Raw genomic sequence first — 23,016 nt, 5'->3', positions numbered from 1 at the left:
TATTTTCCCAGTTAAGTTCATGATGGCACCTAGGTGAGAAGCTACCAGTGGAAAGGCCCAGGCCTCAGGGATAAAACTTCCTCAAAAACATTACTTCAGTTTTTCCATTTTGCTCCGTAGCTTAAGACTTCCTGAAGGACATACTGACATTTCTCTTCATTTCTTAAATTAAGAACTGTAACCTCAAATTTTCCTTGTATATATTTAACAGTCAAGTATTCCACTTCCTTTAAAATCCTATTTTTGACTTGGTGGAAAAAACATACTTTTTTGGGTTAAGAAAATTCAAATGTTTTTGGTTTCAAGCATATTTTTAAAAATGACAATGGAAGGGCTTAAAGGTCATTCTCTGGTTTGAGGACAGATCGCATTTTCTGGCGACCGTGACCTGAGCTGACTTCATTCAGTAGATCCATTCCTGAAATATTATGCAGACTCCAGGCCTCAGGAACTTAAGTTCATGTGTTAACTTTAAAGTGCCGTGTGCGGAATAATTCTTCTTAATTGAAATAACTTTTCTGTTGACTATGCATTTAGAAATACATTATCAGAATTTGGGGTTCACTTTCAGCTCTCATAGGTACTTATAATTTTGCTTTTAATTCCTCCTCCTCCCTCTGCCCCAGGGAGTGTTGAACAGCAAAGGAGTGTCACTCAAGAGCAACTCTTCCTTAAGTTTCAACCTCTGACATTGGTTTCTTTCTTCACTAGGAAAGAACTGCAGACTATCCACAATGCTCATAACCCAGGAATCCGAACATATTCTCAATGATATAACCTTAAATTTTCCTAAGAAGGGCTTAAAAAAAAAAAAAAAAAAAAGACACAGAAAGTTTTGTAATTAACTACCAAAGCTTTTGGTAGAAATTGTACTTTTCTTTTTCCCTTCCAGTTCCATTCTCTGTGCCCCAAGAAACTCACCTTTATGGGCTGTATCACCCAGGTTCCCTTGACCTTGGGGTGCAGGTTAAAATCAGGAGCAATGGGAGGTGCCAACAGACATCAAGGTATGAGGAGAGTATGTGTTTCCGCCTCCCCGCCCCAACCTGCTTTGGGCCAGGGGTGTAATAGCTTTCCTTAACGGCTAGTCCCTGGGGCTCTTCACCAGCTCTTGGTTCCCTTAACCCTGGCTGTGCGTGCGTGCCAAGTCGCTTCAGTGGTGTCTGCCTCTGTGTGACTCTATGGACTGTAGCCCCCCAGGCTCTTCTGTCCATGGACTTCTCCAGGCAAGAACACTGGAGTGGGTTACCATGCCCTCCTCCAGGGGATTTTCCCAACCTAGGGGTTGAGCCCACGTCTGTCTCCTGCACTGGCAGGCAGGTTCTTTATCACTAGTGTCATCTGGGAAGCCCCTTAACCCTGGCCCACACCTCTGTAAATCGTCTCTTCATTAATGGCTTCCCTGGTGGCTGAGTGGTAAAGAATCTGCCTGCCAATGCACGAGACACGGGTTTGATGGACAGTGGAGTCTGGTGGGCCACAGTCCTCGGGGTCACAAAGAATCCGAGGTGACTTCCTGACTAAACAACAAACAACAGCTAAATCCTTAGACTGGCCTTCCTGCCAGGCTCTAAAGACACAATAAAATTTTATTCCAAACAGATATCAAGCAAACCTTCAGGTTTATTAATAGAGGTTATATACATTTAAAAAAAAGAACATAAAAACAGTGATGTAATATTTTATAAGTACATACTGATAATACAGTAATGGGTCTTATTAAGTCAGATTTTAAGTCAGTATTTCAATATAAACAATGAATAAACAGTGACAGTATATCTTCACTAAATTAGATAAAATGAATATAGTAACTAAATTAATAAAAACAATGTTAACTTTTACTTACAATACATACTTTTATGTAAATTATTCAATGGCATTTGGAAACAGTTTGCTCTTTTAAATTGGTAAGCACTTGTCTTACAGCTTTCTGTTTGTTTAAAATGCCAACATTTTTTCATAAGGAAAAAAGATATATATCAATATTATTTTTAATTATTTTGCTAAATACATGAGGATATTCTGTACTTGATACTCATCATAGGGTTAAAAATGCTTTTAAAGTCATTTCATTAACTCTTAATAAAAGTGAATGGAAAAAATGGAAAATATTTTCCTAGATTTCAAAGTCAATTCCATTTCTTCTGCCATTTCTAATCTGACATAATTAATGCTTTTTAAAAAATCTGATTTGAGTATGTACTGAACAAACATTGGTAAATAGTGTCCAATTAAGTCAGACTGAAGGACTTACTTTTTCTCCTTAGTTGATATTTTATTTTTTCAATCTTTTATGTATAACTTTGCTTTCATGTTGATACACAGACTGATGATTATATTATATACAGAATTTATAATTATCTTGCTTGAATAACACTGTAATAAAACATTTCATATTCTGTTACTGAAGGACTTATTTTTAAAAACATGCTTCCTGTAATATATGATGTTTTCATCTCAAGTTATAATCACAGGAAGCAGTAACCCAAATGTTCAAAGTTCTTCACCCGCCAGGCTCGATTATGTGGCACTTCCTGGTGGCATCTGGCTAAAAGCACTTCTTTACATATTGATACACTTCTTGTCCACACCATATGTTGGTTCACTTTGTTATTCTCCAGAGTAGGTTTCAGACTGACTCAACTCTGTCTGCCCAGCACCCATGCGTGCCTAGAGCACATGATGACTGTCCATGCTTGTCTGTGGCTGGTTCCAGCTGACAGTGACCCTTGAAGCCTAACTGCTGCAAGCAGACATGCCTTCTTTCTCCACTCTTAAAATAGGCAGAGAAGTCTTCTACGTTCATTATATCTTGGGATGGCACATCCTACTCCAACTTCTAATAAACATGATAAGCGCATGGCCAATCCTTGGGGGCATCCCAGCAGAGGATACCAAACACGTGGCTCTGTCTTGTATCTACTGCCTGGAGTCTTTCATCTGGGGGAGGGGGGCAAGTCGCTTTGAAAGCCAGCCTCAGGTCACTGGTGGGACTTCTGCTCATTCTCAGTTTACACACGTGGCGTGTAAAGCAGCAAAAATGCTACCCACATCATCTGTTTTCATCCGCTTTAATAATTTGAAGAATTCAAACATTGATATATTTAACAAGAAAAACAAAAGAACTTTCTGTACACACAGCTAGTACTAAGTCCCATCCCCCAACAATTTAAACATTGCTGTTGAACAATTTAAAAATACATTTATTTGCAAAAGCTGTGCGAGTCCAAAGTGTAGAATCCCTCACTACTCATGGGCTTCTTCAGATGTTCCGAGTTAAACTCCAACCTAAACTTGGCATGTTAAATCAGAAAATCAGAGTTTATTTCCATAGTCTCTGGTGAAAAAAGAGAGGGTTTCCAAGTGCCTATTCTATACTGTACTGCAAATGATGTAATCCATGTGTATAAATTCACACATACACACATATATCTATAATCAGCATGTAAATATATGAAAACAGAGACGCTTAGTTCTTGTGGTAACTCTGGCAATACTCTCTTGGAATAATGTTTTCTATTCCTGTTACTTTTGTCTGTAACTAACAAATATACACGCTCTCCTAGGGAGCCACATAAATCACAAGTTTGTTGTTTTGGATGGTAAAGGAAACACTTTAGTCAGGGATGAAGTTGAATCCTCAGGTGATTTGCTTTTTTAACATTTTCTTTTTAACTCACTGTCAGTCCCTTTTCCTAAGTTAGGAGCTTTTTGTATAGGCTGCTGCTCAGGTTACTAGAGCAGGTGTCCATTTTACTTGGCATCAGCTGACCGCTGCTGTTACAGCTGCTGGGATCTGAACTTTCTTTGCAGTGTAAGATAGCGGAGAGGTGCCTCTGGCACTCCGAGGAAGCATAGTAGTATATCAAGGGGTCGATGCAACAGCTTATGCTGCTGACGCACACACACAGGAGGTAGGCAAAGTAGGCGGCCTCTGTCATGGGATCAGGGGAAAGGAACGCGTAGTGGAGAAGCAGAAGGATGTTTGTGGGTCCAAAGCAAAGGATGAAGATGCAGAAGACAGCCGCGGACAGGAGCAAAGCCCGGGACTTCTTGTTCTGGTTGGCAACCGTGGAAGAGCTAAGGCATCGGATGATGGACACGTAACAGACGGTGGAAAGGGTCAGCGGCACGAAGAAGAAGACGGCGGAGAAGGTGGAGAAGTAGTACGAGTAGTAGCCTTCCAGCAGCGTCTGGTTGAGCACGTCGTGGCAGGCGGTGATGTTGAGCCCCGGCACCTGGGTGGCCTGCTCCTGCAGGAGCAGGGGCGCCACCCCCGCGATGGCCATGGCCCAGATGGCCAGGCAGATGAAGGAAGCGCGGCCCAGGGTCCGCCAGGAGAGGGACTGGATGGGGTACACCACGGCCAGGAAGCGGTCGACGCTGATAGCCGTCATGAGCATGATGGAGGCGTACATGTTCCCGTAGAAGGCCGCCGTGACGAAGCGGCACATGGCAGACCCGAACCTCCAGTCGCTTCCGGAGAAGTAGTAGCTGATCTTGAACGGAAGCACACACACGAAGAGCACGTCTGCCGCGGCCAGGTGCAGCATGTACACCACGGCCGGCTTCTTGACCTTCATCTTCAAGACGAACACCACGACGGCCATGATGTTCAGAGGAAGGCTGACGAGGAACACGCCCGTGTAGACCGAGGGGATAAAGACAGTCAGCCAGGCGCCGGTCAGATATCCTGAGGCGGCTTTGGAGATAAACGCAGGGGGTGACTTCTGAGGAGGGCTGCTTCTGTTGCCTGAGCTTAATCTGCCTTCTGTGAATTCACCTTCACTCGGGTCCTCGTCCTCTGGCAGTGGGATTAGTTCATATCCCTCATTGGAATTCCTGAGAAAGAAAGACCGGGGACCCACAGTACCGTTTGTTGGGTCTGTCCCTGAAAAGTAAAAAAATTTTAAATGAATTAAAAAGGCAAAAGAGACAAGGAGAGAGTACACGTGACTTTTGCTTTTTGTTTTCTTCCTGGGAGAGTTGGTGGTAAAAGAGCAGGTGACACTCAATGGATGACAGACTGTGTGTGTGTCTCTCTGTGTGTGCTCCATTGCATCTGACTCTGTGCGACCCCACGGGCTGTAGCCCGCCAGGCTCCTCTGTCCCTGGGGATTTCCCAGGCAAGTATAATGGAGTGGGTTGCCATTTCCTTCTCTAGGGGATCTTCTGGACCCAGGGATCGAACCTGAGTCTCCTTGCACTGGCAGGTGGATTCATTACCACTGAGCCACCAGGGAAGCCCAGACTTCATCAGGGCATTAGCTAACTCAAGATAGTGTATCACATTTTGTTCTGGCACAAGCAAATGGTTTTCAAGCTCTGCTCTTCAGAGAGATGAGGTGAACCACAGACTTTCAGAGATCTCTGCTGCAGATATCAGGACAGGCTGAGTACAGGCTGATGTGAAAGAAAAAAGCTGTGACTTCTTTTCTATGTGAGCCACTGTCTATATAAACAAATTACCCCAGGCTGCATGACTTCTCTTTCCTCCATAGGCCTGCAGGTATACATTTTTTCCCTCCATTTGGTTTGTGGCTACCCCTTGAAATCCATTCTCTCTCATGGAAAAATCAACACAGAAAGTTGAGGGAACATCTTAAAGCTTATGGAGCTAGAGGTGACTTTGAACAAGACTGCTGCTGCTAGGTCGCTTCAGTCGTGTCCAACTCTGGGAGACCCCATAGACGGCAGCCCATCAGGATCTCCCATCCCTGGGATTCTCCAGGCAAGAACACTGGAGTGGGTTGCCATTTCCTTCTCCAGTGCATGAAAGTGAAAAGTGAAAGTGAAGTCGCTCAGTTGTGTCCGCCTCTTAGCGACCCCATGGACTGCAGCCCACCAGGCTCCTCCGTCCATGGCATTCTCCAGGCAAGAGTACTGGAGTGGGGTGCCATTGCCTTCTCCTTGAGCAAGACTGAGGGGACCCAATTTCCATGACAGTTATCCGGATGATAGAAGCTCTCCTTTACTAGCTTTGGCTTGTTTACACAGTAGAATGTCCCTAATCTCTCATCATCTTTGGGTCCAAGCCACAGTCCCTCAGGTTACCGTCTAATGAAACCGCAAGGCACCTACCACTTGAGTCATCTTCCCTGTCTCCCTCCTCAGTGGGTCAGCGGAGCAGCACCAGTTCTAGGTCAGTGCCTCCCTCAGCTCAGTTCCAAAATGCCACACGCATCCAGGCAGATGCCAGGCCAGCCAGGCTCTTTTGAGTGTCAACTAGAAATCACCATAAAGGCTCTGCTGCAAACATCCTTCCTTTATCACCCTCCTGCACCAAAAACCTCCAGTGGAAATGTTCATCACAGAAATGCAGCATTCAGCTGCTAGAACTCCACCAGCGTTTGCTTCCCGGGAGCTGCACTGTCATTCTGTCACGGAGGAGACTTGGACAGAGAGCTTCTGCTGGGCTTTGGGGAGCTGAAGAGTGGGGACAGAAACCCCAGGGGGAAAAGGATGAGGCTTCTGTCCCTGGGGGTGATTACCACAAAGGCTGGACACACATGTCACTCACAAGTGAGGGAATGAGAACTGGCTGGAAACGAGATAAGTGCAGTGAATTTTCCAGCTTTCAGTTTTATTTTTCAGTAGTGGAATGCTCCTGCAAACAAAAACTTAAACAGAAAAGCATGATGCAGTAAAAGAGATAGTGCTGCTTCTGGAAGGTCCTTACCAGACCCAACTATCCCCTAGACAAAAATTACAGACTCTGGATTCCTTTCCTCCTCCGAATCAATGACCTGAAGTTATGTAGGTTCACAGTCGTGTTGGGGAGGGGAGGGATGGGTCTTGAAAGAAAAGATGGCAACCGGTGGGTTTCTGGCTTTCAGTGGCTTTTAGCTTGAGAGGAGGCCAAAGTCAGTGCCGTGACAGATGGCTGAAACTCAGATAGAAACCTCATAGTCTCTGTGGCCCGAAGAACTGGAAGACAGCGTTCAGGGCAGCCACAGCCACTGGAAACAGAGGAAAGAATCCCAGAAAAGAGCAAGTCGGAGAGGCATGGAGAGCCGCAGAGTCCAGTGTAAATTCTGCCCCAGGTTTGGGGCACACTCAGGGGAGATGTACCCACTCCAGTGTTCTTGCCTGGAGAACCCCAGGGATGGGGAAGCCTGGTGGGCTGCCGTCTCTGGGGTCGCAGAGAGTCGGACATGACCAAAGCGACTTAGCAGCAGCAGCAGGGGAGATGTGAAGCTGCTTTGCTAGACTTAAAAGAATGGAAGTGCTGTTTGAGCTTTTTTGCTCAAGAGGAAACATTTGCAGTTTGAGTTCAACCAAATTAACTGCCTGCTAAAGCAAAAACAGCAATACTCTTTAGAGAAATAAGACAAAATCTTGAGTGTTTACAGTAGGATAATGTTCAGTATACAGTTTAAAAATCATTTGCTATAAAGAGAATCAGGAAAGTGTGACCCAGTCTCAAGAGAAAAGGACAGTCAATGGAAACCAATCCCAAGATGACTCAGATGTTACAACTAGCAGATAAGGATTTTAAACAGAGTGCTGCAACGATGCTTAATGAGGGAAGAGAAAGATTTCATTGAAATGAATGAAGAAATAGAAAATAGCAATGAAACCAACCAACGGAACTTCTAGAATCACAAAATAAAACACAATAAATTGGCATCTATTTCCAAAATGAAGAGCAAACCTAGAGTGGCACCAACTGATCCACAGTAGAGCAGGGCCTGGTACCGAAAGCTTGAGGTCAGATGACCGCAGCAAGAGCACGAACGGGTCCCCTGAGGATAAAGTCTCGATCTGTCCCATGGGAAGAACAAAAATCTGCAGTGATGAGCCTGAGTGTACATAGATATCGAGGTTGTTCCCCAAGGGTGGGAAATAGTTCCTATTTAATCTCCAAGTCTCTCTAGTACCCTGGCCCACAGGTAGGAGGTGTGGTCCTTAAATTGGCTTTTAATTATAGATTTGCATTCTAAAGCTGGCTCTGCCCGATGGCTCAGCGGTAAAGAATTCACCTGCAATACAGAAGATGCAGGTTCGATACCGGAGTCAGAAAGATCCCCTGGAGTAGGAAACAGCAACCAACTCCAGTATTCTTGCCTGGGAAATCCTATGGACAGAGGAGCCTGGAGGGCTACAGTCCGTGGGGTTGCCAAAGAGTCTGAACAACAAACAACAGCTGCCTCTACCAGGAGTCACTTAACTCCTCTGAACTCAGTCTCAGGATCACTGAAACGGGAAGATCCAATACCTGTCTGGCCTACAAATCTGGCAGCTTGGAGCATCACACATGAAATGAGGATATATGTTCACTTTGTAAACTTCAAAAATTGACCAGTGTGAGAAATTATTATCCTTCCCCATCACTTCAATGTAGTTTGTTTCTTGCTCTCAATTGTTTTGAGAGCAAAAAATTAAAAAAGCAAAGAAATTAAGATGGAATCTGTGTTCCTCTTCCCTCCCTCAACATATAACCGTGTTTAGTTTTTCAGTGTGATGAGGGACATGGAGAGGCTGTAAGGTACAGAGCCCCAGCATTCAGAGCCGTAAATCAAATTTCAAATTCACAACCTTTCCCTCAAGGATCACTTCCCTCCTCTTGTGATGCATCTAATTCACTCTGTGTGTATTGATTGGGTCACGTGGGATCCAGACCCTGGTTCAACGGGCCCCGTGGGAGGGAAGTGAGGCTACCCTCGAAGTCATGAATGTGTGGGAGGCGGAAGAAAAGAAATGAATGAGTTCTGGCACTTTAGGACCACAAAGATATGTGTCCTTAAAAATGCTGACCCACAGGAACCTTAAAATAACATGACTTTCTGCTGCAGAAAGTCCTCTGGGGGCTTCGCCAGATTGAGGACTCTCATGTCACGTATAGAGGGGAGACAAGCACATGCATGCCCGTGTGCAAGCTACACGAGCATCAGGCCGTGACCCAGAGGAGTGACACCCTGGAAAACTACCAACACTCACAACTCAACTCTTAGATGCTGTCACTTGGCCTGAACATAAAACTGTCATTAGGCTTTGCGCTGTAGCTAGTCTTGGTTGGCCAAAAATTCGTTCAGCTTTTTCTGTTGTAGCTTACGGAAAAACCCAGATGAACTTTATGGCCAACCCAACACTTTGGGAATCAGTATTTGTTTTCAAAAATTTCTTCTCTGGCTTGGCCTTCTTGGGCAGTATGGTGTTTATGATAGAAACTTTATACCCACTCGAACATGACATTTTTATAGGCTGGAGCCCAGGAAGAATGCATAATCCCGTGATTAGATATCATTGCCTAAGGCGTCACCTTTTCTTGCCACCACAGGTTTTGATATTTTGGCCTTTATGGGATTACAGGATGTCAGCAAATTTTGTTTATTTAACTGTATACCAGCATCAAAGAGAGAATAAAATCAATTCCAGGTGACTAGATAATCCAACTAGCTTGTGGCCCTTGGGCTGAAATTTGAGTTTGGGAATCTTGCTTTTACTTTAGTCCTAGGTCAAGGAGAAAGTGCCTGTCAGCGGATCGAAAACTCCTGTAACCATCTGTGTTTTTATTGGTAAGTTATGGCTTAAAAAAAAAAAAACCAAAAAAAAAACCTAGGACAGGTCCTAAAATTGATCCTCATATTTGTTGCAAAAGTTTCACTTAATTCAGGTTTCCTGAAATGGCTCTAGAGTAATTTTGATTGTTGAACATAGACTATTGCTAATGAGTTTGAATGTGGACTCTCTAACTCTGGAGACTTTTAGAAATTGTAAGTCAGGCACAGCACTTTTTCTGACTTTGACGAGATCTGGCCTAGAAGCAGAGTGGTGCCCAGATGTTCTCTCAAGGTCCCTCATGATCCTGGGACTTATACCATGTCAGCCTCCCAGAATATGCCAGCTTCAGTCCTGACTCAGAGCTCTGGCCTAGAGGGCTCACCCTTGGTGAGTTAAGAAACCAGAAATCCCAGGACCTTGCCTACATTCAGAGAGAAGGACAGCTGTCCCCTGCACTTCCCCACCAGTGGCTTAACACTACAGGCTAAAGAGCAATCAAGAAGGGGGTGATGGAAGAATGATGGAAACATACTAACTCCAAGCAGAAAACAACATGAGTGGGATACTCCACGGTCTCAGATGGAACCACACATCATGAAAAGAAGTGCTCCTTAAAGAAACTGCTGGTGCCAGATCTGGGGGAGGAAGTGCACAAGACGAGCCTTGAATGTCTTCAAAGAACATTAGGGTCAGGTCAGAAAGACTCTGAAGTCAGTCCAAGGGCCCTTCCCAGTGGCCAAAGATCATTAAGAGAATAATGGCAGAAATGCATGGAAATGTGGGAGAAACGCCATATTTGTTAAGATCTATTAGAAAAGGCAGAGGAACCACTGATCAAATTGCCAACATCTGTTGGATCATCGAAAAAGCAAAAGAGTTCCAGAAAAACGTCTACTTCTGTTTTATTGATTATGCCAAAGCCTTTGACTGTGTGGATCACAAGAAACTGTGGAAAATTCTGAAAGAGATGGGAATACTAGACCACCTGACCTGCCTCTTGAGAAACCTATCTGCGGGTCAGGAAGCAACAGTTAGAACTGGACATGGAACAACAGACTGGTTCCAAATAGGAAAAGGTGTACGTCAAGGCTGTATATTGTCATCCTACTTATTTAACTTATATGCAGAGTACATCATGAGAAATGCTGGACTCGATGAAGCAGAAACTGGAATCAAGATTGCCAGGAGAAATATCAATAATCTCAGATATGCAGATGACACCACCCTTATGGCAGAAAGAGAAGAAGAACTAAAGAGCCTCTTGAAAGTGAAAGAGGAGAGTCAAAAAGTTGGCTTAAAGCTCAACATTCAGAAAACTAAGATCATGGCATCTGGTCCCATCACTTCATGGCAAATAGATGGAGAAACAGTGGAAAGAGTGACAGACTTTATTTTTGGGGGCTCCAAAATCACTGCAGATGGTGACTGCAGCCATGAAATTAAAAGATGCTTGCTCCTTGGAAAAAAGTTATGACCAAACTAGACAGCGTATTAAAAAGCAGAGACATTACTTTGCCAACAAAGGTCCATCTAGTCAAAGTTATGGTTTTTCTAGTAGTCAGGTATGGATGTGAGAGTTGGACTATAAAGAAAGTTGAGCACCGAAGAATTGATGCTTTTGAACTGTGGTGTTGGAGAAGACTCTTCAGAAAGGAGATCCAACCAGTGGATACTAAAGGAAATCAGTCCTGAATATTCATTGGAAGGACTGATGCTGAAGCTGAAACTCCAATACTTTGGCCACCTCATGCGAAGAGCTGACTCACTGGAAAAGACCCTGATGCTGGGAAAGACTGAGGGTGGGGGGAGAAGGGGACAACAGAAGATGAGATGGTTGGATGGCATCACCGACTCAATGGACATGGGTTTGAGTAAGCTCTGGGAGTTGGTGATGGACGGGGAGGCCTGGCATGCTGCAGACCACGGGGTCACAAAGAGTCAGACACGACTGAGTGACTGAACTGACGAGTTCATAATTATACTTCAAGGAAAATAAAACCTTTTTGGGTCACTTTTGGAGGAAACGAGGGGACCCAGTATGAAAATTGGTAGATAAAGGCCAGATTCAGCATTTATCTTGCCTTTTCTATATTGAAAATATTTTGGGGAAGCCAAATAGTCAATGAAGGAAACGTCTACTTTATAAAATAATCCCAGCTTATAAACACAGAAACAATGAGATTTAGAAATGCATCATGAAGTGCTTAATGAAATAAGATTTAGTCCAATGATCATTAGTCTCTTAAAAAAAAAAACGTTGAGGTGTAAGGATAAGTGATAGGAACTCTGATAACTGGGTCACCTGACCACACCTGAGTCCACTGCGCAACCTTAAATTCTCAAAAAGAGAGACAGGACTTCCCTGGTGGTCCAGGGGCTAGGATCTGTGCTCTCAGCGCAGGGGACCTGGGTACAATCTCTGGACAAGGCACTAGATTCCATATGCTACAACTAAGACTGGTAGAGCCAAACAAATTAAAAACAAACAAACAGGTGATGTAACAGGTGTGTACACAACACCACTAAGTCAGGCAGTCTTGGAGAAAAACCAAATAAATCAGGCTAAGCCTCCAAATGGACCACATTACAGAAAATGCACAGGAGAGAAGGGCATGTTGAACAGCCCTTCTGGATAGACCCAGTATGTAACAGGAAAGTCTAGAAGAGGGATGACCCAGTTTCTCTGACACAGAGCCCTGAAAAAAGAGGAGGGAAAACCATTATAGATTAAAAGAGACTTAAGGATACGTCAACCTAATGCAACAGCGGAACTCATTTGATCCCAATTCAAATAAACCAACCGAAAAAGCATTTATGAGACAATCAGCGAAATGTGAACACTGACCATTCGAATAGTTCACAATATTAAGAAACTGTTGTTCAGTCTTCTTAGGTGTTATAACATCACTGTGGTAACATGAAGAAAAGAGTTCTTATCTCTAAGAATATATAGTGATATATTTACACATGAAAAGATACCGTGTGTCTGGGATTTGCTTTAAAATTGTCCATTTGGAGAGAAGGAAAGTAAGGATACAAATAAAGTATATAGGGGGTAATTGTACTGCCCACATTAGGTATCTTTGAAAATTTCCATAATGAAAAGTGAGAAATAAAAGAAGAAAAACATTTTATGCACATTTACTAGCCACCAAAAACTAAAGACAACAGTTTTTGCTTTCGTTTCTGTTTTGTCTTAGTTTTGAAAGGGAAAAGCTGCTTGAATGTTTGTGTGAACACAGCTTTACACTGAGAGAATTCATGCTACACCAGCCCTTGCAAGGCACTTCTGGAATATGGAGGGTGCGGGTATGAAGAAGACATTTGTTGAGCAGTTACTTTGTGCTCGATATTTTACTTACCTACCTCATGTAATCCCAGTATTTTTATGAGATAAGCATGACAGCGCCTATTTTACAGACAACATGGATGTGCAGAGAGGCTAAGTGACTGATCCAACGCCCCACAGATAGAAAGTGGGGCAGCCGGGGACTGAGCCACATCTGCCTGGTTCTGAAGCTCCTGCTCTTTGAACACCACTTACCCTGTCTCTTCAAAGAAGCTGTGAATTCAGGACCTGCTCCTGAAAGAGTACGCTTTTCTTCTCTAGCATTTCACCAAACAATCTGCCCACCCTTTGGACTATATATAGCAGGTGGGACACGGCCATGTGAGTGTGTGAGTTTGGCTGATAATGGGCACAGCTGCTGCTTGGGAATCACAAGTCCGGCTGACCCTGGCGACACACCAACCACGTGCCAACAACCCAGCCCTCACAGACAGGACGGATATAGTAAGAGTTGGTCAAGGACAAAACAGAGAAAGAGATGTTTAGAATACTGTTTCAGATGAGGCAGAAGCAAGTGAGCAAGTAAATGAACAAAAATCTCTGCTGAGGACAAGAATCAGAGAATAAGATAAGCCCTGACTGCAGACTGAAGATGAGACGGCCCCTGCCTGTGGTGCCGCCTGCCCCTCCCACCCTCTGGAGCAGGCTGGGAGCATCCCAAAGCAAACCCGGGGGAAGCCAGGGGCGTAGGGGTTACAGGAAGCAAGGCCAACCAGAAAATGTAAACACCAGAGTACCCAACACCACTGCAGGCGCTAAAACGTGTGTGGGGGCCCCTCCCGAAGGCCAGGGCCCGACTCAACTCGTGGGGTCAGAAGACTAGCAGGGTCTCTGGGAAGGACTCTGATCCTGGCTCTCCCCATTCCTCCAGGCGCGTTCTCCACCCAGAGGGACAGGCGTGGGGATACCGCTCTCTACAAGACGCTGAGCTGACAGGAAAACTAATTTACAGTAAAGGATGTTTACCTCACCGATTTCCCCAGAACCAAAACGTTTCCACGCCCCCACCCCCAACCCCACCCAAGTCCTACCGCAGCTTGTAAACACGAACTCAAAGAAGCTACGTTCTAGAGATGATAGAAACGGTCATAAACAGCACTTCCTGGAAAGTGGAACTCTTCTCGTAACGCCACAGAAGCTTCAGTTCTGCTGACAGAACTGGCCTGCTGCGCCAGCGTTGAGATGATGGTAGGGACCTGACGCTGCTTATGAAATCAATGCACAGGACTATAACAAGCTTTTAAAATCACGTAGAAAATGAACGCATAGCACGTGGTAAAGGTAAGTACTGGTTGGGAAAACTTTTGTTACTGTACACCATGACTGTCCCCGGGCATTTACTGAACATACAGGCAGCAACCGTGTCATCATGTAAAGCATATTCCTTAGAGTCCTTACTGCTGGTCAGCAAAAAAGAAAACACTGGAAAATGCTCCTTTATAATACATAACACCTGACTTTTAATCCACCACAGACTTGAAGTGTAAATAGATGAGATTAGATCCTTTCCTGAAGTTCAATAAATTTGTTTTGAAGTGCAAATTTCAGATTATTCCTGTTATTTCCAAAAGCAGGCTCTTTTGAAAGCAAATAAAGGTCTGTAATGGCCTGGTAAGTGGCAAAACATCATTGGATGCCTTGGGATGGAGAAAAAGGAGGCATCATTTCATGGGTTTTTCCAAGCACCATCCCAAGGTAAGGGCTTCCCTGGTGGCTCAGCCAGTAAAGAATCTGCCTGCAATGAGAAGGACCTGGGTTCGATCCCTGGATTGGGAAGTTCTCCTGGAGAAGGAAATGGCAACCCACTCCAGTTTTCTTGCCTGGAGAATCCTCATGGACAGCGGAGCTGGCGGGCCATGGTCCGTGGGATCATAAAGAGTTGGACACGACTGAGCGACTAAGCACACACACATCCCAAGGTCCATGTGGGAGAGGCTGTCTGGGGGAAGCTCAGTCTAGACAGAGAACTGTGTATTCTGACAGTTTTGGGCATAAGCATGAGGAGGTGAATGGCAGAATGAAATAAACCACAAAGTAGGGAAACAAACAGAAAATTCTCAATGTCGAAACTGTGAGTCCTGGATACTGTCATCCTAGTCAAAAGTAAACCCAGGCTGGGGTTCCTGATGATCCTTCTGGGGTTCTGTGAGTATCCCACAGTAAAGGCGATGCAGTTCCCCAGACACAAAAGGCTGCACATGATATGATTGCACTCATGTGCTGAAATATGCAGAAGTGGTGAACCCAGAGCAAATCAGTGCTGCCAAGAGCTGGAGGCAGGGGATGGGGCTGAGCGTGTGACGGTGACCTGGTTTCTTTTGGAACTAGATAGAGGCGGTAGGTGTACCACACTGTAAATGGGCTAAAGGCCACTAACTGTAAACTTAAAAATGGTTAATTTTATGCTATGTAGATTCTACCTCAATTGTGTTTAATTATTTTTATATCTATAGAGTTAATTTTGATATTAATGTTATCCCCCAGTTTGGTCCTCTTCATTTCTTCCGGTGGGTTCCAACGGTCCTGCAGTGTCAGTCCCTAACTCTAATATATCTTCACTCTGTGCCCCTCCTCCGCACTGTGTGTGTCAAAGAAAGACTGCATTTCTGTGTCATATGCTCAATCGAACAATCTTATATTGTTTAATGCAATTATTTAAAAATTCTTTTCACTCATTTCAAGGTAATCTTTTTATACAGTTTTGAAAGGTTACTTTCCATTTAAAGTTATTACAAAATATTGGCTACATTCCCTGTGTTGAACAATACTGACCTCAATTTTGGAAGCAGAGGAAGACAAGAAGGAAGGAAGGAGGGAGAGGGGGAAGGAGGAAGAGAAAGAAAGAAGGGAGGAAGGGTGAGTTTCAAGGGAAAAGAAGGATGTGTGTCCAGAATGAGAGAGGGAGACGAGAGAAGCGCAGGGTCCTGGGGACTCCAGGGTCTCAGCGGAACTCCAACTCAGGCTCAGCTGAGTCCGTCTGCTGCGGTGACAGGACAGGAGTGAGCTGCCCAAGAGAGGAGAGAAGGGGCAGCAAGGGCACAGGGAAACGACGGCCGGAAGCAGGCTGGCAAAGGAGCAGACTCAGAGCTGATGAGGAGCTGCGAGTCAGGGCTGACAGCATGCTCGTCTGTTTAGACATAAAAGGTAGAGAAATGCTGAGCTAGAAAAAAGGCAGGGCAGAGACACGCTGAACTGAAAAGGAGGAGGCAGGGCTGGAAGGGCAACCATCAGAGATGACGTGAGAGGATTCCTGATGGGGGGCCAGAACGCCCCAGTACCTGTCCTCACACGAAGGAAGTGTGGGCCAACCGCAGGACGTATCCTGTAAACACAGTGCCCCGGTCACTAAGGAGCGAATGAATAGGAAAAATGAGAGAGTCATTTCCTAGACAGGTTTATAGGAAATCTAGGGGTCCCCAAGGAGAGAGGGGTCTCCAAATAGAGGAAATAGCCTGCAAGTGTCAGACATTTTTATCTCTCTTAAGCAGCAGGAGGAAACAAACCAGCAATATTTTTTTCCTTCTCTATACAAATTTAAAGAGAAGTTTCTCTTAAAATACTGTGTTGCCATAATGACACCTGGTTTCGCCTGAAGTTAGCTATTCTTGAGCCTAGAGATAACCAATGCCTTTTTCTTATGGAAATGTTTGTCTTAAGCCATGCTAATGTACTACGCCTTTACCCCAAACTTGGTCTCCAAGTCGGTTCTGCCTCTGGGCCCAAAACCTACTTGACAAACCAGTATGTTATACTCAGATATTGTTCCCCTAATCTATGTAAATGAAACTATTTGTATGGTGGTCTGCCCTTCTTTAAGATTCAAGTTAATTATTTTATGGCCCAGGATAAACCATTTGGTGCTATTCTGAATTATAGGACATTCCTTTCTTTCATTAACAGACTACTAGTGACTATATAACATCCAGCTGAAGACTAGCAGGGGGGTACTCTTTCTGCCCCCTTCTGATGCCTATGTCAGAAGCTTTCTCTATCTCCTTTATACTTTAATAAAACTTTATTACACAAAAGCTCTGAGCGATCAAGCCTCGTCTCTGGCCCCGGATTGAATTCTTCTCCTCCGGGGGCCAAGAATCCCGGTGTATTCGCGTGATTCAACAACAACCTTTCAAAAAGGACGGGAAGGAGGAAGTTCTAAGTGATTGAGATGCTGGGGTAGAAAACGACTTGCTGATTCATAAGAAATTTGACTTTCAGAGGTTTCTGCTTGACTACAAGCAGCTTCACCGTCTCGTTTCGTGTCGTTTGTTGGGCGGAAAATGACAGCCTCTCAGTAACGGCCAATTAACCTGCACGTTCATGACGGAGGTCTAGGCACAGACTGCCTTATCATCTGCTTCAGAGAGTAAAGGCAGGGGACCACAATCGATGCATCTACGCTTACTAAGCACCTCTGTGTGCTAGACCTGGGCTCCCCAGCCAGAGGGGCACAGACTCTGCCTTCCGGGATCCCGGGAAGGACTGCAGGATTATTTCTCTGCTGTCAGAGGGGCTGGGGGCTCTGGATGGCTTCCTCTTCATAGTGGACAGTAGAGAAAGCCTGCACTTGGCGGAAAAGGCCTGTGGTCAAATCTGTTTCACTTGTAACTGCACTTGTGACTTAACCATTTGGGGGCCTCAGTTTTTACCTGTAGAATGGGGATGCCATCTACTCAAACGGTGGATACAGGGATAAGTAAAATAGTGTCTGTAATGTGTCTAGGCAGGGTGTTGGCTGTAGTAGGTTCTTGACATAAAGTAGCTGTTTTTAATTAAATGTGAACAATTAGGGTGTGGGAAGGGCATTCTGGCCAGAGGAATGGCCTCGGGACAGAGCCAGAGAAAGCACAGCTCCCGGGAGGTGGAACTACAGGGCTGGGGCTGGGTGAAGTACAGGTAACGTAATAGATTATGTAATAGGGGAGGCTCAGTAATAAGGGAGGCTGGGGACCCACCCTGCACGGGAACAGGCACCTTCGTCTATACTAAGGAACTGAGCTTGACTTTGTGGGCAGGAAGGCAGTACATGGAATCTCCTATCTGACCCCCTTTGCCACAGTCACCATCAGCGCTTCTGGCACCTTTTACTCTCCAGACCTTTACAGAATCGACGGACATCATGTCTAGGACACTGACACGCTTTGATGAGAGAGTCTCACTTATACTGCTTGGACAAAGGAATGTAAACTGGTTAATGAACTCAGGAATTTCTCAAGTATCTGCTGAGTGAACATCTGTTCTAGATGCCAAAGGGATAAACGGAAGTTTATAATCTTTGCTGGGGGATGACAGACCCACAAAGTGGAAAAGCCACTTTGCAGGAAAAGCCAAAACGAGTGGGGACAAGTCTGAGAGTGCTTTGAGAAAGCTCAAACTGGTGGGCAAGGCTTGTCCTGGAAGGGTTTCCAATGACTGGGGTCTCTTGACTCCTTCCATCAGATACAGGTGGTTAAGACACACATTGTTTAGAATTGCAGGTGCACAGTGATCATAAAAAGCAGACCTATTTTTGGTTGATTTTATGGGGCTTAAAACTCTCCAAAGACAAGGTCCCACCTATTTCTTGCATCCAGGATCCCCTCCTCCTTTTGGAATTTAGGTACACAGTCTCTGAGACTTAGTTTCAGAGTTGGCAAAAAGGGATAAACATGTGAGGGGGTGAAATGAGACAATGTGTAGTGAAAACACCTCTGGGCCCAGGGTTAAACACACAATACAACACTTAACAAGAGTGCCTTTTCTTTCTCATCCTCTTTTCTTCTCTCCCTCATAAAGTGGTCCCAGAATCCGGGGCAGATGATTTGGCCAATGTTATTCAGCTCTATCTATAGCAGCGTCTTAGCATGCACCATTCAGGTTGATGTGTGTAACAAGCGTGGGGAACAGCAGTCTGAACTCCACTCCCTTACAAGAGGCCAAAAACCTTCCTAGGGAACCCACTGCGAAGAAAGGTGACACAATGGACGCAGCATCTGTATAAACACCTCACCATCCAAATCTCAAACAAAAATTTGTGTTAAGAGCACATCCCAGAATAAATCTATAAAGTGATATCTGACATCAATGTCACCATACACAATTTTTCAGGAGTTCTCTGCTTTCCCAAACATTGCAAGAGATAATGTGCGAAGCTGCTGCAAAACTTTTGGGATCTTGTGTGGGCCTCTCAGTGTTCTCAAAAGCACACCTCCAAACTCACCCTGAGCAAAGATGGAGAGCAGAGAAACCAGTTTCTGTGTGTTTCTGTCACCTCTCCATCTCCAACTGCCTGTATTCCTTCCAAGTTGTGAAAACAATACAGAATACACAGTGTTTCACAGATAAGGAAAACAGCTAGCATTTGTTACTACTCGGAATAAAAGAAGCGGTCAGGAAGCTTACAAAGTTGTATCGCTATAAAGAAATAACAGCATTTCCCCCATCCCTTTCTATCTAGGCTCTTTCCAGGCAACAACTTTTCTGCCCTTTTTTTTTTTTTTTTTTTTAAGGGGGAGAAGTTGGAAAATGCATTTATTTGCTCAGGCAGCCAGATACTTTAAAATACACGCAGCGCACAGTAATACATGTATTCTAGGTGAGAAACCTCCGTCTCCCAGCAGATCAGAAACTGAAATGGTTTCATCCCACAGGGGCTGAGGGAGCCGTTTGTGAGGAGCTGGATTGTTGCCTCAACTCGCTTGGAAGACTGGGTCCTAGGAAACAAGCAAACAAAGCCCGGCGACCACCGCCTCGTGGCGATCTAGCTATCACTCGGTATCCCGCACCACGACCACCATACAAGGCCTGTCTGTGCCCGGCGGGGCGGCAGGTCCTGATTCTCCACTGAACGGGCCACGGGACCAAGCTTTTCTCTACACCCCTTTCCTCGCCTTCAAAATGTGCAAGAAAAGCCGTTTGAACAAAACAAAACTTCAGCGGGAGCGGTTCTCCACCACCTCTTGGGGAAAAAAGAAAACCAAACAAAAACCCGGACCGGCTATTGGTGGAGCAACGTGAAACCCCTTTCTTTTCGGGGTGGTCCTGGGAGAAACAGGCCCCGCAGTGACAACAAATGCAACGAGGTCCCTCGGCTTCCCCGAGACAGCCCGAGCCCTCCTCGTCCACCTCCCACACCCTGCATGCTCCAGAAGTCGGTGCAGAGAGGTCCGGGCCGAGCCCGCAGCGGGCTCCCAGAGAAGGGGCGGTCAGGGGGCACCCCCGGGGTCCCGCGGAGGCCCGGGGCTGCAGGACCGGACGGGAGGGGAGTTCGGGGCCCATGCTCACCTGGTCTGGGGCCTCGGGTGCGGGCCGACACCAGGGGGCTGCACAGACCGAGCCCCGCGGCCCAGAGCAGCAGCCACCGCGGCCCCATTGTCCCGGGGCTCCGCGCGCTCGGCGGGGCCGGGGCGGCGCGGCTCGGGGAGGCTGGCCCGCCGCCCGGACGCTCGGGCAGCACGCGGGGAGTCTAGAGGGCGGCCGCGCGGGCAGACAGACCGCTCGCCTCTGGGCAGGATGAGGCGGTTCGGCGCGTCTGGCGGCGCCGGTCGGGGAAAAGGTCCCCGGGGGCGCGGGCGCGGGCGGGGGCGGGGCTTGCGAGCGCCGGGCCTGGAAGGGCGCCCCCCGGCGGCCAGTGTGCGCCTCGGCGCGGCCGCCGCCCCCTCCGCTGTCGCCGGGCCAGCCGGGGCTCGGCCATCTAGCCGCCCCTCCTCGCGCTTTGGGCCGCCCGCCCCGCGGGGGAACCCGAGTGAGAAGTCGTTTCCTTGGCCCGTCGACGTGGGCTCGCGAGCTATCAGCCGCTCACCCGGGGAGCACGGATTTGAGCGGAGAACCTCGGGTCGCGCGGCCCCCACCAGCCCGTCCCTCCCCGGGCCCGACTCAGGCCGTGCGCTGCGCCGCTTTGGGAAACATGGGAGCTTGGCCACAAGTGTTAAAGCGACTTGTGCTTTTGTAACTCGGGGTTAGTGGATTTGAAAGTTTATACTGTAGATACAGGGTGGCCCGCGGATGAGAAGAAGCTCTTCGCTTTGAACAGAATTTTTGACGCTTCTTACTCGCTTGCCTTGACTTCGCTCCTTAGATATTTCATAGGTCGGGCACTTAGTTCTTTGACACGCGGGCTGCGAGTGGGTATAGAATCATCCGGTCCCAGGAGCCGCTTCTCCGCCCTCGCGCTCGGCGCGGCTGCAGCTCTTGGCTCTAGCCCGAGCTCAGCGGAGGCGCGCGCCGGCTCCACCTGCGCCGCGGTGCCCGGAGGCGGGCGGGCTGGGCTTTCCCCGCGCCTCGGGAGGAAGGGCCGCCCGGGAGCCGAAGCGCCCGGGTGACTCTTGAGGCCGCTCACACTTTCCCGGGTTTGATAGAGTTTGGCCAAATTCAAGGCGCAGGGCGGAGACCCTCGAGCCTCTGGCCGGGGCCCCCTGGAGGACGAAGCCCCGCGGGCAGGAGCGGGCCAACGATTTCGTTTGGAGAGCGTATCTGCTGAGCGCGTCTTTCGGACCGCAACGGGAAACCGGTCCCCTCAAAGGGCCCTTTCTGGGCCAGGTTGCCCGCAGCCCCTTCTCCTCCCAGATGTGGGGATGTGTGCTGCACCCTGGGGCTGATAAACTGCTGTTGAGACTCACTTGTCGGGTTTCTAAGCTTTTTAAAAAGCGATTCCTCGAGGAGAGCCCTGAAGCCTAAACCCGCCAAGACCATCTTCCTTGTTTCCCCTCATCGTTCTCAGCGCACAGCGCCCTGTTGTACACAGACGTTGCTCAGTAAATTACTGAATAACCTAACTAAATAATGCTATTAAAAATGCTTATTCAGTTCTCCGAGGAAAATATATCCAAGAGTAGATGTAAACCATAAAAATTACATACTTTTCCACTCTATCGGGAGAAGGCAATGGCACCCCACTCCAGTACTCTTGCCTGGAGAATCCCATGGAAGGAGGAGACTGGTAGGCTGCAGTCCATGGGGTCGCTAAGAGTCGGGCACGACTGAGCGACTTCACTTTCACTTTTCACTTTCATGCATTGGAGAAGGAAATGGCAACCCACTCCAGTATTCTTGCCTGGAGAATCCCAGGGACAGAGGAGCCTAGTGGGCTGCCGTCTATGGGGTCGCACAGAGTCGGACACGACTGAAGCGACTTAGCAGCAGCCACTCTATTGACATACTATTTTTCAGCATCCCTCCCTAAGATGCCATTGGTTTTAAAAAGTCATTTTAAGTACCACAAGCAAAAAAAAAAAAAAAAAAAAAACATGCTGCCAGTTAAACTGTCACATACCTTTGCTTGTAAGAAACACCTCAATTTCAAGACTGTTTAAACACGAAGAAAGAACATCTCAGAATCAATGGTGGTGGTTTAGTCGCAAAGCCCAACCCTTGCAATCCCATGGACGGTAGGTAACCCATCAGGCTCCTCTGTCTACGGGATTTCCCAGGCAAGCATACTGGTGTGGGTTGTCATTTCTGTCTTCAGGAGATCTTCCTGACCCAGGGATTGCACCCGAGTCTCCTGCATTGCAGGAGGATTCTTTACTGACGGAGCCACCAGGGAAGCCCCCAGAATCAATGAAATACAGTGTTAAATATAAAATTAATATGTGCAGCCAAATATAACAGTTCAAGGATATAAAATGAAAAGTAAAAGTATCTTCAGCCTTCTCTTCTAAGAACCACATCTGCATGATGACCACTGTTCAAAGTTTCTGTCCATTACTCAAGAAACTGTAATTACATACAAGTATATATGTATGTGAAAGTGAAAGTCTGCTCAGTCTTGTCCAACTCTTTGTGACCGCATGGACTATACAGTCCATGGAATTCTCCAGACCAGAATACTGGAGTGGGTAGCCTTTCCCTTCTCCAGGGGATCTTCCCAACCCAGGGATCGAACCCAGGTCTTCTGCACTGCAAGCTGATTCTTTATCTGCTGAGCCACAGGGGAAGCCCATGTATGTATGTATAGCTTTGAAAATGAAATAACACTCTGAGTACACTTTGAAATTTTATCTGTTTCATTGGTGGAAAATGTTTTTAACCATTTTCTAAAACTGTGAAGTTTAAAATAACTTTTTCTCTCTCTTTTTTTTTCCCCTTAGTTATTAGAACAGAGCCTGGTAGGCTATAGTTTGTAGGGTCACACAGTCAGACACGGCTGAAATGACTTAGCACATTAGAACAGAATGTACCTCTAGTGA

At 46.4% G+C, this 23,016-nt stretch overlaps 1 protein-coding gene across 1 annotated transcript; it reads right to left on the bottom strand.

Annotated features, from left to right (window-relative positions):
- Positions 1–1,605: 1,605 nt before the first annotated feature.
- F2R (coagulation factor II thrombin receptor) lies at positions 1,606–20,384 on the bottom strand. Its single transcript, XM_055536612.1, has 2 exons — positions 20,114–20,384; positions 1,606–4,891 (listed from the first exon to the last, which is right to left on the bottom strand). The coding sequence occupies exons 1-2, from the start codon at positions 20,199–20,201 to the stop codon at positions 3,696–3,698; spliced, it is 1,284 nt and encodes a 427-aa protein (XP_055392587.1). The 5' UTR covers positions 20,202–20,384; the 3' UTR covers positions 1,606–3,695.
- Positions 20,385–23,016: the final 2,632 nt, after the last annotated feature.

Source organism: Bubalus kerabau, chromosome 10, assembly GCF_029407905.1.
Source record: "Bubalus kerabau isolate K-KA32 ecotype Philippines breed swamp buffalo chromosome 10, PCC_UOA_SB_1v2, whole genome shotgun sequence".
Lineage (NCBI taxonomy): Eukaryota > Metazoa > Chordata > Mammalia > Artiodactyla > Bovidae > Bubalus > Bubalus kerabau.
The sequence above is the reverse complement of the archived record's forward strand: the minus strand, read 5'-3'. Positions and strand labels throughout refer to the sequence as shown.

What these genes read in the sequence shown, in the direction of transcription:
- F2R (XM_055536612.1), bottom strand. Translation starts at nt 20,201, where the DNA reads ATGGGGCCGCGGTGGCTGCTGCTCTGGGCCGCGGGGCTCGGTCTGTGC. An exon ending in CACCCGAGGCCCCAGACCAG is followed by an intron (nt 4,892 to 20,113) that starts GTGAGCATGGGC and finishes TTTACTTTTCAG; the next exon opens with GGACAGACCCAACAAACGGT.